The 15,069-nt window shown below is 39.0% G+C and overlaps 1 protein-coding gene across 1 annotated transcript in view; it reads right to left on the reverse strand.

Annotated features, from left to right (window-relative positions):
• Positions 1-11,758, reverse strand: part of RAB28 (RAB28, member RAS oncogene family) — a 64,106-nt gene extending 52,348 nt beyond the window's left edge. The window contains exons 1-2 of the mRNA XM_010576801.1: positions 11,373-11,758; positions 3,867-3,963 (exon numbers count right to left, since the gene is read on the reverse strand). Coding sequence (XP_010575103.1) covers positions 3,867-3,963; positions 11,373-11,450 — 175 coding nt within the window. The 5' untranslated portion in view covers positions 11,451-11,758. The remainder of the gene's footprint in view (positions 1-3,866; positions 3,964-11,372) is intronic.
• Positions 11,759-15,069: the final 3,311 nt, after the last annotated feature.

Below are 15,069 nucleotides of genomic sequence, written 5' to 3' on the forward strand. Positions count from 1 at the left end.
CTTGCTTTAATCTGGTTAAAAGCACAGATTTCCTAAACTGCTACTTTGGTCTCAAATATATAAAGATGAATGTGAGACAATCTATTCAAAATACTTTCAAGCTACACTGAGTTTTATCTAATACAAAGATAAAGAATTTCTACACAGAGCTTAGTAAATACATCATAAACACTCCAGTTCAATAAAGGCAATCTTTCATAGAATAAAAAGCTTATTTGTTTTAACAGTGCATCTACTATGTTTTAATTAATTATTTCTAAAGCTTAGAACATAAGTGACTGCAAACAATGCAGGAAAGTCTTCCATAAAGCATCTGACGTGGATAAACTGGTCCATCCGCAGCCTGAAATGACTATGAGTCCTCAGTGTGTAAACAAACTAAACATGCTCAAAAGCTCACCATGCTGCAGTATACCACCTCTAACTTGATTGCATGTATTCTACTGGAAATTTACCATGTCATTATGCCAGCTATTTGGAAAAAAAGCTTTATAAATATTGTCATTTTCAAACTCAACAGTTTTCAGATGCCTAAATTTGTGTTCAAATGCTTTAAGAAGTTTCTAACTTCATTTTTCCTCCTAAGAGTAGTAATCATGCATAGCATACCAGGCTTAGTATTTGGATAACTGTATGAAATTATCTGAGAAACCTTAATGCAGGAAGATAGTTAAACTAAATAGTCTAACAGTGACTGTTCAACTTTAAAATCTACTGTTATGAATTATTTACTTTCCTTCACTAATAACAGAAAAAAGAAACTGGGGAAAAAAGATTGCAATGTTCATTTAAGGTGAAGTGGTTCTTAATTAAGACCTCACTAACTACTGAAATTCATGCTGATCATCTCCAGTGCAAAACGCTTCATCTTCCCTTTTTTCCAATCAGGTCCTGTAATATTTGCTTTGCGCTCAAACTGATTTTTGGGGGAGAAAGAAGGATGTTAGAATTATTCAGACAGAAGGAAAAACTCTGGACTATTTGCCTAGCAAATATTTAATTAACAACTATGATAGTAGCACATGAAGTTTTCTGCGGAGTTTGAAATCTATTTTTTCATAGATTTAAGAGGAACATACAAACTGGAGAATGACAACAAAACAAAAATAAACCATGCATAATAAGAGAGTTCTTAGAAACAAGCTTAACGTACCAATAAAAATAAGTGAAGAATCCCATAAAAATAATATGTAATACACTGATAAGAAACAAGAAAAAACTAGCACTTCTTTACTCTGTAGAAAATGCACACAACTGCGAAGTTAAAATAACTGAGGCAACACAGTGCAGGTACCTAGGCTGTTTCTGGTATGAACTGAAGCCACTGGGTTGATTCCACTAGTGATCCTGCAGAAGTACACTTGTTGCATTGGTTAACCTTACTTAAAGTGCTGCACAGTCAAGACGAAACTAAAAACATGAGTCTGCCCACCTTTTGCACTGACGACTTAGAAAAATGCTTTTAACAGAAGAATCCTGTTTACTGTACTGCACCCACAACCTTCCTAAAAGTATTCGACTATGGCTCTTAAGAATCTCTATCAGCAGACCCTCTGACCAACAGATACACTATTTAAGCAGTAAAATCTACACTGTGGCTGCATCCAGACTATACAAGATACTGCATCAATAAATACACTGAAATTGACTTGCATTTGAAAAAAAATATTTTGACCAAACTCCATGAAGAGAATTTGTCAATAGTTGAACACTAAAAGTGACATCGTTCAAAATTAATCAAAGGATTTACTATTTGTATTAAACCATATTGTTTTACCATGTAAAATATTTACTTTTTTCACTGCAAAACTGCATCAGTTACTAAAACAACTGGAGACAAACACAGCTTGTATTTTTAAAAAGACCAAAAAACAGAGAAACAGTACTTTATTTTAAAAGCTAAAATGCATTTCTAATGTGGCCTAATGTAAACTACTGTGCAATTCTAGAAATCAGCAATTTTAACTTCTGAAATCTTTGCTTACATTCAAAAAAGAAAAAAAAAAATCAAACACTGAACCATAGTTATTCATCAATTCTCCTGCTAAATAAGAGAAATCAAGGCTTTCTTCCCTACTGATACACACATTATAATTTCTGTGCAGCAGTATGAATTAACATTCCAAGTAAACACAGCAGCTTTACAAACCCAGAACTAATCAAGATATTAGAAAAATCCACTTCCTTAAGTAATGCTTCCCATTCCAGTATTTAGAAATTTTACCTCCCTCCCTCTTCCCTTCCTTCTCTCTTATTCCCCACCACCAGTTCAGCTTACTTATAAACCACAGAAATACATATGTACATAAACATATATTGGCATAGGCAAAAACACAATGACAGTCTACAGAAAAACGCTTCTTCCTGAATATGAATACATTCAATGAACATTACTATTTTGTTAATGATAAATGAGGAAAATACATGTAGAGACTTTGCTGCTGTTTCAGTGCTATTTTCATCCACATTCTGAATTTATTACAAAATAAACTAGAAGAAAGTAAAACATGAATGAATCAATAGTTGATAATTTTCCATTTTCTACTCAACATATTTAAAATCCCAGTAATGTACTAATAGCTTCTGTATGTTTAACAGCTGGAAAAAAACTTGCAAAATACAAGTTCTCAGCATGCACACTGCATGATTTGTGTACACATTCCACTTGCAAGTACTGCTGTTAAGTATTATGCACACTGGTATTTTTAGAGGCATGAGCAGGACAATAAAAAAATTATTCTGTTGATTTTATGGAGAAATAAGCACTGAAATTTGCTACTTTATCACTTACCAGATACTAAAAAAGTACAGCAAAATGGCCAAACCAAAATAGTGAGTGCAGGAATAGTCTGAAAAGATTATTCTCTTTCACTTAAGAAAATATATAAACATAATCAAGAAATTATTGGCAATATAATTTTAACAAAATAAGTTCAAGAACTATATATATTTTGTTATAACTTCAGGTTATAGCTAAAATGCTTCATTTCTGGGTTTGCTTCCCTCCCCGCCCTCCACAAGGAAAAAAGAACTTGCTTCAACTTTATCATATCTCACTACAACTTTTAATAATTACACATCATTTTTCTAACTTCCTCTTATTTCTGAAGTCAGAAGAAAATGCATTTAATGAAATACTTTTATACTTAGAAACTGAGCAACCACAAATCAATGAAAAGACTTATTTCAAACCCCCAATTGTTTGGAGACAAATTTCTACCAGCAACTATTCTTTTTTAATTATTTCTTTGCATTTTCCATGCAGTGTGCTGCAACTGGCATCTAAATAGTTTCTTTGCCGTCGTGAAGTGAAACATCTTGAATGCTCAAACTGTATTTTTATGAGTGCCAAGGGACCCTAAATTTTAGTGGTCTATTAAATGCCAGCAATTTCATGCTGCCTTGCATAAAACAGCATTCACATATTAGAGCACTGCGATTCCATAGCTGCATTATGCTTCTCTCACACAACTCAAATACAAGTTGTGTATTTCATTTAAAAAAATATATATATTTCTTTCAAAACACATGTACTTTCTCAATGAATATATTTAAAGTTCCATTTCATTGTTGTATGTTACACTATCCACATGGACAGTGAGTACACTCAAGTAGAGATAATAAAAATCACGAATATAGATAGCATTCCTTTTATTTGAATTCAGTGCTTTACTTAAAGATGTAAGTTGCAAATGCATAACCCTTTGTCACCTGGCAAGAACGTACTAACAAAATTTTCTCTGAATAACCTAATTTGCCATAAAAAGCACTGTACTAAGCTTATTTAGCATACATTACTTTGGGGAATCTGTTTCTGCAAATCTTACTGCTGCCCAACCTTTCAGTGTTAGTTTTTATTCTCTTACCTGGCAATATTATCCTTTTCAAGAAGAAGTCCAGTCCTATGGTTTGTTTGTACTGTTTTCCAAATATTTCTTGGGCGAAACGTGTGGCTAAGGATGTCTAAAACAGAACAATATCAAATTAAGTTGTCATTTCAAACAGCAAAAAACTTGGTGTTAAACCAGAAGTATGAAATACAGTTAAGCACTTTTTAAATCAACACCAACTGACCAACTGACAGTGTTCATGGATTTGGATTGACAAGCATACCAGACAACTTCAACATAATAAAAGGAGGTGGCAAAGACTACTAATTTATGCAAAAAGAAGGAAGGCACATACTTCCTTTGTATTTCAAAGATACTACGATATTCACATTACAAAATATTACACAGATTTGAATGAGGTATCATTAGTACACTCAAATTGACACAAATCTAAGTGATACTATCCATACCTGAAGAACTTATTATTTTTAAAAAGCATGCATTTCCAAAACTAGGGTCTTTCCCTGGTACAGAACACCATGATCCCAGGCCAACTTTCTGGGAGGGAACAGAGATCTGCACAGTGCAGAGTCCCACAGGGGCTCCAAATTGTGGCAAGATTCCTGCCACTGTATATCAAAGTTTCAGGATCAGGGATTACATGGAGTCTAAGATATGAAGAGTACTTTCTTGTACACAGAAAAAACTAAACTCATGTTAAGAGTGCACATTTGCAGAATCATTCCTTTAAGCAGAACTCTGGAAACTTATTTCTTCAATTTATATTTTGTGGATTTATGAAAGTAGACCAATACACTGTTGACCTAATAATCAGCTTTTACTACATACTGCTAAAAGGATACACAATTAACCTACATAAAGTAATGAAGCAAGGCATTTATATTCTTTCACTAGCAATTTAAGTTCTCCATGCAAGGCAAAAAAAAAAAAAAAAAGGGAAAAGGGAAAGAAAGAAAAAAAAAAAAAGAGAGAAAAAGCTCCACAATCTAAGGTTTAAAAAAAAAAAAAAAAAGGAAAGGAGGGGGGCAATTATAAAGAATACAAGAGTTTATATTGTGGAAAAAATTAAATACTGTATTAAAAATTAATGTCACATAGATAAATTACATCCTACATCAAATTAGTGGTGTACACTTACAAATCTCTTGTTGAAATGACATCTGAAAATACGAAAACAAAGTAATTGCAGAAAAAAAATTCTAAATATGCATTTACATATATAGGGGAAGAAAAGCCTAACAACCTCACAAAACCCTTACACTGTCTGAGAAAATTCAAAATGGGCAAGAAGGAATTTTTGTTGCCAGCTTTCTGCTCATCAAGACCCAGAGAGGTGAGTCATATCAACTGTTATTAGAAATTGCCATTGGAGCGCATTTAGTTAAAAATGCAATAGCAAAATAGTGCCAATAGCTCTGAAAAAATGAGAATAGACTAGTTCTATTAATGGAACAGTTATAACAAAAATCTAAATTATGCTAATAATGTCAAATGTACATAGGAAGAAAAGGTAACTTACTCTTTTTTTGCATGAAAACATGATCACCAGAGCTCTAGCATTAAAGCTCTAGTATGAATATAAAAACATTTATTCAACTATTAAATTACCTGTGAAGTAAATAATGCAAGATTTACTGTTTTCTTGTTTCTACATCACATTTATATTCCTACCACTGTCATATATATGTACATATAATAAATGATATTTTGATATCAGAAGATATGTTTAGGAAGTAACCCAAAAAAATCAATTAAAGACTATTGCAACATTTTCATTTACTTCACTGAACTCAAGCCCCAAAAGGATTAAAAATAAATAGATAAATGGGGAAAAAAGCAAGTAAACTATAAACAGCATGGGTATGCTTATATATTTATATCACTGTGGAAAGGGTGAAGACCACAGAAGATGAATCGTGAGAATACTCTTCTGCCTACAGCTATGTGACAGTAATACCAACATATGCACAACATAAAATTCAATACATATTTAGACTGTAGTACCGAAAAAGTCAGTAGAACTGATTCTTTTAATCACAACAGTTAGCATGTCAAGATTACAAAGACATTATCTTTAATCTGTCATGACCTTAAAGATGTAGATAAGAATAAGAACATTGCAGGAATACACCAGACAGTCTTCTCCTTGAAATTTTTCTTTTCAGAAAAGTAACCAGTACCCAGAGTAAGATTAAAATATCATCTGACTATATCATAGTATTCTATATTCTCCAACACACTAATTTAGATCCCCATTAAAAAAGCAACCACTCCCTTCTTGTTTTAAGGGCTCAGTAAATATTAGCTTTATCACTCTGTGACACTCAATATTCCCTGAGGGCTTCTAGGGGTGTTAGTAAAAATAAACAACATACATTCAATTAAAAGCCAACCAATAGGAGCAGCAAGTAATCTACAGCATGGCAAAGTTCTCTTAAACAGTTTTTCCTCTACTGTGCTCTTGAATGCAAAGGAATTTATAGCAGAAAATCATTGACTAACCCCTTTTTAATTTTTTTTTCTAATAACTGTTAAAGCTCAAGGAAGGTGTTGGATTACCAGACTAGAGTCCTCTATTTATTCACAGAACAAGCATTTATCCACAAAAAACTAAGAGCAACAGTTCAAACTTCTCCACAACAGTAAACAAAGAAGTTATGTCAATGAATATTCAAATACCTCTACAATGCAAATACTCCCTTCAATCCTAAAATTGTTCTCTGCCATGCTTGCCATAAAAGATTCTACATGGCAGTTTTGCCTGTAAGGGTATGTTGAGTACAATCTATGTAAAAAATAACCAAAGTTAAATAATGGCTCAGTAGAACTGTAACTGTAAAAATAAATAAGTGATCAGTGACTTTTTAAAAAAAAATTATGCTCCATTCATAAAATTTCAGCCATTAATGTAGAGATTAGAGGATAGCATGATATCAAGAAGGCCTTGTTCCTTCACGTCTCTACTAAGACAACCAGGCCACCAACTTTCATAGCAGACTTTCCATTAGACTCAGTTTGGTAGGTTCACACATTTATCTTAAATACTTCAAAGCAAATGTTCATATGCTGTTCTGAATAGCAATACACTATTGAAGGTTGGCGTTACAAACTCCTTCCTTTCAGACAAAAAAAAGGCTTTGCGTTCTAACATACAGCAATCGAGACAGCAGTAAAAAATAATACAGAAAAATTTCAGTATTCTAAGTGCAAAATACAATGGGATATTTGGGAAGTTCTTTTGGAAACAAACGAAGATGCAATCAAACCTCACAGGCAAGGCAAGACAATTTCTTGCTTCTATTCTTCAATGTCAACAACTCACAGTATAAAAAGCTGCTCCTAAACACCTACATACTGAGTAAATAGGAAAAAAAGCAAACAATATTTATGAAATAAATTGAAAAGTCAATAAATTGAAATAAATTGAAAGTCAAACAGAAAAAGCAATGATAGCCAGCTCTAACTGATACTGACTGCTCACCAGGACAACACAGAAATTAGCAGAGAAAACCCTGACAATGACAATTCTTTGAGTAAAATCCTATAGAAGAAAGCTTTCAGAAAATGATGCCAAAGTGTAGTATCATAGTTGTAAGAAAGAAAAACTAAAAACAAATTTCAATGGGATGCAAGCACATAGTTCTGAAGCCATGAATTTCCATTCATATCCCAACTTTACCAGCCAATTGAGAATCCACTTTCCAAAAAGCAACACATATCTATCCCCTCCCTTACTCCCTTCTAGAACACCAATGCCTTTCTCCAAGCACAGCAATATTTACCCTTCAGTCATGTCCCATCCCTACTGGCAAGAATTTTAAAACAGACAAAATGAAAAGGAATACCAGGCTAAACAACGAGATGCTTTAACTAGCATAAAAACACATAACTGTCCAATACAGAGAATTTCTTATGATGTCTTTCCACCCCCACTCCTAACTACTGATGAAACTTTGTTCACTAAAAAAGAGAAAATTATCAAGATTTTTTGACATTAAACATGGATCTATGAAACTAGGCCAATCTGCAGAGGACACTTGATGTAATTTTCCATTTGCAAGACTGAACAGTGACAACAATGTTTTTGTCGACATTGATGAGGTTTTTGAGCCCACATGTAACAACAAGATCCAGAATTGGCACAATGCTTAAAAATCTGGCATCCTAAAAAATCCTAAAGCAAGCAGACCACCACTCCATATTCCAGCCTACGGTTTAGCTCCTGCACATTCCCACACCGGGTTGAGCATTCGCTCTTTCATGTTCATCATCCATTGCTAAGAGAAGAAGGAAAAGGTAGGATGTTTCTGCTACCATACTTTAATCCCAGCTGCAACAGATGGCAGAAGGACAGAACCTCTGTTTCTTTGCTCCTCCCACACACCTATTTTTCAGGACCTTCCTTCCTATGAATAGCTCCAAGATTTGCTTCCAGAGGCCCAAAGCCATTTTCAACAGTAGCAAATCCGAGTAGTTCCAGCTCAAATCAACATCATTATATATTTCAACATTAAGCCAATCTGTGCACAGCAAGAGTAGAAATACCTGGATTATAACATCATTTTTTTTTTCAATCCATACTAGTACTGCTAGTTTATTTTAATGAAAAATCATTTTGGCTCAGGAAGAGTAGGTTGATTGAAAACCTAGATGCATAAGGCTGCCATGTGTATCCTGTAATCAAAATCAAAGAGCCAACTGCTATTAATAATTGCTGTTTATTTTCATCTCACATTGTCCCCGCTGCTGATTTCTTTTCAGATTGTTTTCCTAGTTTGTCTAGTTCATTAAAATCATTCTCTATTATTATCTTCTTACTAACCAACCTTGCCTTCCTCAATTTTTCTTTTCAACAATTTACCATTTCCATTACCCTAATACTTTTTCAGATTCTACTCTGTCTCACTCCTCTCATTCCTTCTTCCTTTTTCACTCTTCTCTTAGAGCTTGCTCCAGCAGTGCTTATTCCTACCCTTAAACATCTAAGTATCCAATTATCCATTCAACCACCACAAAACAAATGAATAGAAGCACAACATCCCTCCCTTACCTCATGGATAGAGCAACTCCTAGCTAGTGGAAACAAACATTACCCTTAGCTTGAACTGACACTGGTTTGTTTTTAAACTGCTACCAACCCTTCCACAGAACCTTAATCACATTGCTTCTAAACAATGAGTGAGGAAAAAGAGAGCAAGTTTACATCTTCAGCCAGCTGACTCACAAAGACATAATTTATCTTCCGTGGAGAACTGATGACCAGACAGCCCCAGATGGAGGAAATAAAATGTTTGTGGGTTTTTTTTCCTTTTTTTTTTTTTTTGGCAAGAGGGGGAGCAATGGAAAGAAGTCAAATGTGAACATCTCACACTGAACGCAAGACGCAATATTTCAACGATATGTTCCATTATTTCCTACACTACTCCTATCCGACGATCCCAGCGACAGAGGAAGAGAAAAACCAATGTCTTGCACAGTAAATGAGAGGCTAAGTATGCATGTGTGTAAAGACCAGCTGTGAACCAGATGTGAGAGGCAGGCTATTTAGAGTTGAAAACATATAGACATACACGTTTCAACAAGCAAGCGGAACGAGTAGCCAAGAAAGAAGAGGAACCTCAACAATTTAGTCTTCTGAGGTGCTTGAAATAGCACTAGGTACATTTTATCCTTCCATTCCATGACCAATCACTTCTTTATTTTTACAAGATCTTACAATAAATCTATTATTGAAAGTGTTCGCTGCTAGGCCATCAGGATGGCTGGAAGAAGCCTCTATTACAGCATCATCTAGGGGGAACAGGAGGAAAAGCAGCCCACCATAGCATAGCTGCTACTCATGCAAAATAAACGGCACTTGAAGCACAGGATGCCTAGAGCCAGCAGGAGATTCAGTGAGTGGCAGCTCACGTGTGAAAGGCAGGAACCAGCAGGAATACACATCAAAACTCAAGAATGCTTGAAAATCCATGTTTGGTGAGAGGTCTTGCCACAAGGTGCTGAACAGCAGTAGTGAAAGGATTCCTCAGTTTGAATGGAAAACTCCTGGGGCACGCTACCAGTGAAACAGCACTTCAGCTGTCAATCCTGCGCATTTATTATGCTCTCATCACACAGTCACTTGGAATTGCCCATCTACTGACTCAGATGAATACAATACCCCTTCAGACTGGGTTTAGAATCACTGGAGGCGAAAAAATGTTTTGTTTCTCCATAGAGCTCTGCATAAATAAGCAAGCAAAACCATGCATGTACTTTCACTAAGAGCTTATTTCTATTAATAGCAGGCAGCTCATTTAAACCACCTCTAAGAGTATTTTTACCTTTCATATGAACTGTGAGGCAGGCAGCCTTTCTGCCTCCCCACTTTTCAAAAGCTAATGATAGAGAAAAAAACGTATTCTTCAAGTATACAATAAAATTACTATTTTCAGGTGTATCTCACGAAAGGATTCAGGCCACATATGGCAATAGGTATGTTCACACATGTACAGTAAAGATCAGTGACTATTTTAATCGGGTAAGAAAGTGGTCTCCCTTTTGCCTTCATTGGTTTCTCCGTCAAGATTTCTCTTTTAAAAAGAAAACAAGTACAACTTGTTTGTAAACAAACTTTTACAAATAGTATTTAATTATGTTGATTATAGACAGAAAAAAGCCCTGTAAAAGTCATCACCAAAACCTAAATTGACCCAGAAGTGTCTTTCCAAACTCTGAAACAGCAACTCAAATAGATGCAAACTGTTCTATCCACCTCAGGAGGTTATCAGCTCTGAAGCCGAAATGGAGAGCCTGGAGACCCAGCTGAACCACCTTCCCTGCTCGTCGTTTCGGCGGGAACCGCGAATTCACGTGCTCGGCCCCGACCCCAGCCCCCTCCCGGGCACCGCCAGCCCCCGAGAACAACTTCGGGCTATTCCGGCAACTCCAGCCGAGCAGCTCACGGCCCGGCTCCAGTGCGCGGTCTGCAGCGCACGGCCACCAGTAGGAAACGCCACACCAGGCAGCGCCGTGGCAATTACGTTATTAGCCGCTCCTTTCATTAAGGCTCAAGAAAGGGGGATTAAAGCCGCACACGTCTGTTTGTTGACCAAGCCTCTCGAGGCGCCGCCAGGGTACGGAATCCCCGCTCGAGGGTCTCGCTGCCCAGCACGGAGCGGATACGGGCGGCCCCGGAGCCAGGCTCCCGGGCGAAGAGCCCGCCTCTGCCTGCCGGCCGGCCGGGGAGCACCAGGGTCCCGTCCCGGCTCTCCGCTACGCCCACCCCCCTGCCCCACACACGCCGGGGAGACAACGCAGGAGGAGAAGCGCGGGGCCGAGAGTGAAGGGGGAGGGGTCAGCCGGCCCCACGCCGCCGGGTATCGCGACGGCGGCAGCGCGATAGACTGGAAGCCGCCGTGGGCTGCTCCCTCCTCAGCGGGAGGGCCGCGGGGAGCGACGAGGGGGAAGGCCGGGCAGGGGTCTGGGGGCACCGCGGCGACGGAGAGGAGCGGGGCGCTGCCGGCGGGGGCCGGCACTGACCTTGCCAGTGGTGCCGTCCCCCAGCACCACTAGCTTGAGCTGGCGGTCCGGACTCTCCTCCTCCTCCGAGTCCGACATGGTCCCTACGCCCCCGGCGGGGAAGGAGAAGAGGCGGAGGGCAGCCGGGAGGGACGGGGTGCAGGAGCGAGGAGGGGAAGCGGGAAAGGAACGAGCGCCGCGCTCACGGAGCCGGCAGCGCTGCAGAGGCCGGAGCCGCCATCTTCCCTCAGCGCGCCCGCCGTCGCTATGGCCCGCACGGGACGAGACCAACAGGGGTGAGGAGGGAAGGGGGAGAGCGTCGCTCGCGGGCGGGAGCTACAGCAACAAGTCCACCGGCCGCTGCGGGCGCGAGCCGGGGCCACCCGCGACGCCCCCACTTCCGTCCCCGGTCGTCCCCCCTCCCCGCTCAGCGGCCGGACGAATGGTTCAACCCGACTCTCCGCTACGCGCAGCGGTGGTTTAGCCCCGAAGTGACGCTCCGCGCGGTAACTAAGGAACGTGGGGGTCAGAGGCCGCGGGGTGGGCGGGGCATGGGGCGGGGCTAACGGCTCCAACGGCCGCGCGGGCGGAGGGCCGCTCCGCCATCCCCAGGCGGCGGCCGGTGGCTGCGGGGCCCTCCCGCCCCTCCGGAGGGTGCTGGCGGCCGGCCGGCCCCCAGGGCAGGGCAGGCGACTGGAAGGCTTGCAGAGGGAAAATAAAAACCGGGTAATTCCCCGGGAGATGTCCTTGGAGAGCAGAAAACCGGTCGGCTGCGGTGCTTCCTAGCAGGGGTGATCCGCTTCAGCGGAGGGGCCGCGCTTGCGTTCCCGCTACATCCACCTCCACGGCCGAGTCCCTGTCTTGGCTGGGCTTCTGCGCAGCGACAGGACGTATTCATATTTTGCAAGGAGTGCGCTAACACAGAAGGCAAATGCGATAGCAAGCACTGCGCTGAGTCCTGCCTTATTTCCCCACCTTTCAGCTCAGCCGTTGTTGGCAGCTCTTTGCCTAACTTCTCCTAAAGCCACCTGATCGGGAAACCACCGTTTTCTTATGTTTTTTGTCCATATAGGCAATTAGCAAGAAAACTTGTTGACGCCACCCTAACTGAATTTTAAACCACTATTTTATTATGCACATTGACCATGGCGAACAGTTTATAACCTCCTCTTTCGCAGCAGTCTTTCACGTATTTGAAAACCGTTAGCGTGTCTTCAGTCCGTCTTCTTTTCCGTAGACTAAACAACTCCTCTTCGTTCAGTCTTTCCCTGGGTTGTCTTTTCCAGACTTCTGATTATTCTTGTTGCTTTCCTTTGGCCTCTCTCCACTTTCTTGAAGTGGTATGCCAAAACTGGATACAGTACTTCGGTTGAAGCCTTCTGAGTACTCAGTGGAGTGGAAGTATTACTTCATGTGTCTTACATACGAGACTCCTGTTTATATATCCCAGTATGATGTTTGCTTTCTTCACGGTATGACATTGCTGACTCATACTGTTTCTGATTTACTAAAAAGCCTCTGAATCCCCTCCTGTTATCAGAATTTCATACACTTTGAGGTTTTATTCCTGTTTAACTGTAGTGCTTTCTGCTTGTCCCCATTGAATTTCATCCTATGTTTCAGGCTACTTGCACAATTTGTCAATATAATTTTATTTATAATCTTGTCCTCCAGAATGCATGCTATCCCTTCCAACTTGATTATATCTGCAACTTTAAGAATCGTATGCTCTATTCCAAACTCATTAATAAAGATATCCAACAGTACCAGATCTCTGCAAGCCCCTATTTGACATACCCTTCCAACGTGATGAGTGATAACAATTCTTTGGGCATAGTTTACACAACAGTTTGAACAAAAGAGACAGCTAAAACTGTTTATAGGTGTTCTTTAATGGATTCAATATCAAGCTAAGATTTTTTAGAACAACTTTGTGTAATGCCTGAATAGAAATCATTCCTGTTTCAGTCTCTTTCAGGTTTTCTTTTTCAAATGTTTCTCAGAAATTTCCAGCATTACAAGTACACTGTTTTACTCAGTCCTCAGCAGGATCAAGAAGATTCCTTATTACTCATGTATTCAAGTGTTTGCAGACTTGAGGCCAAATGCTTTCCCAATGACATTCTGAAAAAAGGGGGAAAAAAAAGCAGAAAAGACCTTAATTTCTAATGGAAAACCAGACACACATCTTTGTCACTTTCTTCATACTTCAAAACAAATTAAATGTGTTACTCATCCACTATTTTCCACTTCAAATCATCCTTTAGCCTAATTATACTGCAAGTTCTCTTAACTAGGAACTTCAGCAAGATCAGCATAAGGGCTCAGCTGAAAAGCATTTCTTGGAAGGAGGAGCAACAGAGACAAACATGGAATTTTCCTTTATGATTTCTGACATACTGAATGGTTGTACAATTGGCATTGGACATTTAAAAGCTCCACATCTCACATCAGGGCAGACACGTGATTGATAAACCGCTGTTGATGGAACCGTTCATATTCATGCCAATTCTGCATCAATCACATTAAGAAAGAACATAAAAGATTAATTCAAAACTTCCCAGGGCTTTTGGGGAGAAGCAGGGTTCTATTCAACCCCAAGATGAAAATTAGGGGGGTTCAGGCTGTATGTGCAAAAGCAGGATGATCAGAGAGGAAGGTGCTCCAGGTCTCCAGGCTACATGTATTCTCATTTGAAATACGACAAAGAAATGTGTGTGTTAAAACACACATCCCCAAACTTAATTTTCTTCTTAATTATATTTTTTCTCCACAAATCACTTGAGCTTATTAAAAGTTAGGGTCATCATCTAAATGAGTGAACAACATAGAAAGAACTGTTTCATCTCAAATATGGCATTCATGGGCTTAAACTTGACTTGATGCTGTGTATCTGATCTATTTAAATAAGCATATTAAGGCATAATTTTGGAAATACGAAGAATACTTGATATGGATAAGCATGCATGTTTGCTGTTGACTACCAAGAAAGGTGAATTGAAACTACCACAGGAGACAGCATAGTAACATAATCAGACAACTCAGCCCCCAACAGCCTCCTTGCAGTTGTTAAGTGTATGGATGATGGGGATGTACTAAAATACTTTTTTACTATATAAAAAATCAGTGTACAAGATTAAAGCGGCCTGGTGAAGTTAATGCTTTAATTAACAATAAAACTACAAAAGAGTGGTGTTTACCATTATTTCACTTTATACTAGCATAACGGAGCAAACAATCAGACTACAAATCTTTATACATCTTATTTGTCAATGTTCAGCAAGCACATTAACAGTGTGCTGTGGTTATTTTATGTGGAGTGGTATGGATCTTTGGTACCAGCACATCCCCTCTAGGGAGGTTTCCAAATTGAAATGTTTTTGTCATTGTAATCTTAACTAATTTGTTATTTGCTAAACGTGAACAATGTTTTACAGATGAAAGGAAACTACTCTTGGACTGCTTAATACTTTACAGGTAAAGGAAATATATGAAGCATGTTGAAAAGCACTGGAATTAACAAACAGAACACACTGCAGTCAGATTTTTTTTTTATTGATGGCAGTATGCAAATAATTTGAAACTCTTCTTCTGCATTTTTAGAATACTAAGAAAAAAATCCTGGATCAATGCCTTTGAAAAGAGCTTTCACTGAAAAATACCTGGGTCACCCAGTTATACAGGAAATAAATATATATTGTTTAGTGGACATTCAGTC

Source organism: Haliaeetus leucocephalus, unplaced genomic scaffold (genome assembly GCF_000737465.1).
Source record: "Haliaeetus leucocephalus isolate CR32 unplaced genomic scaffold, Haliaeetus_leucocephalus-4.0 Scaffold545, whole genome shotgun sequence".
Classification (NCBI taxonomy): Eukaryota; Metazoa; Chordata; class Aves; order Accipitriformes; family Accipitridae; genus Haliaeetus; species Haliaeetus leucocephalus.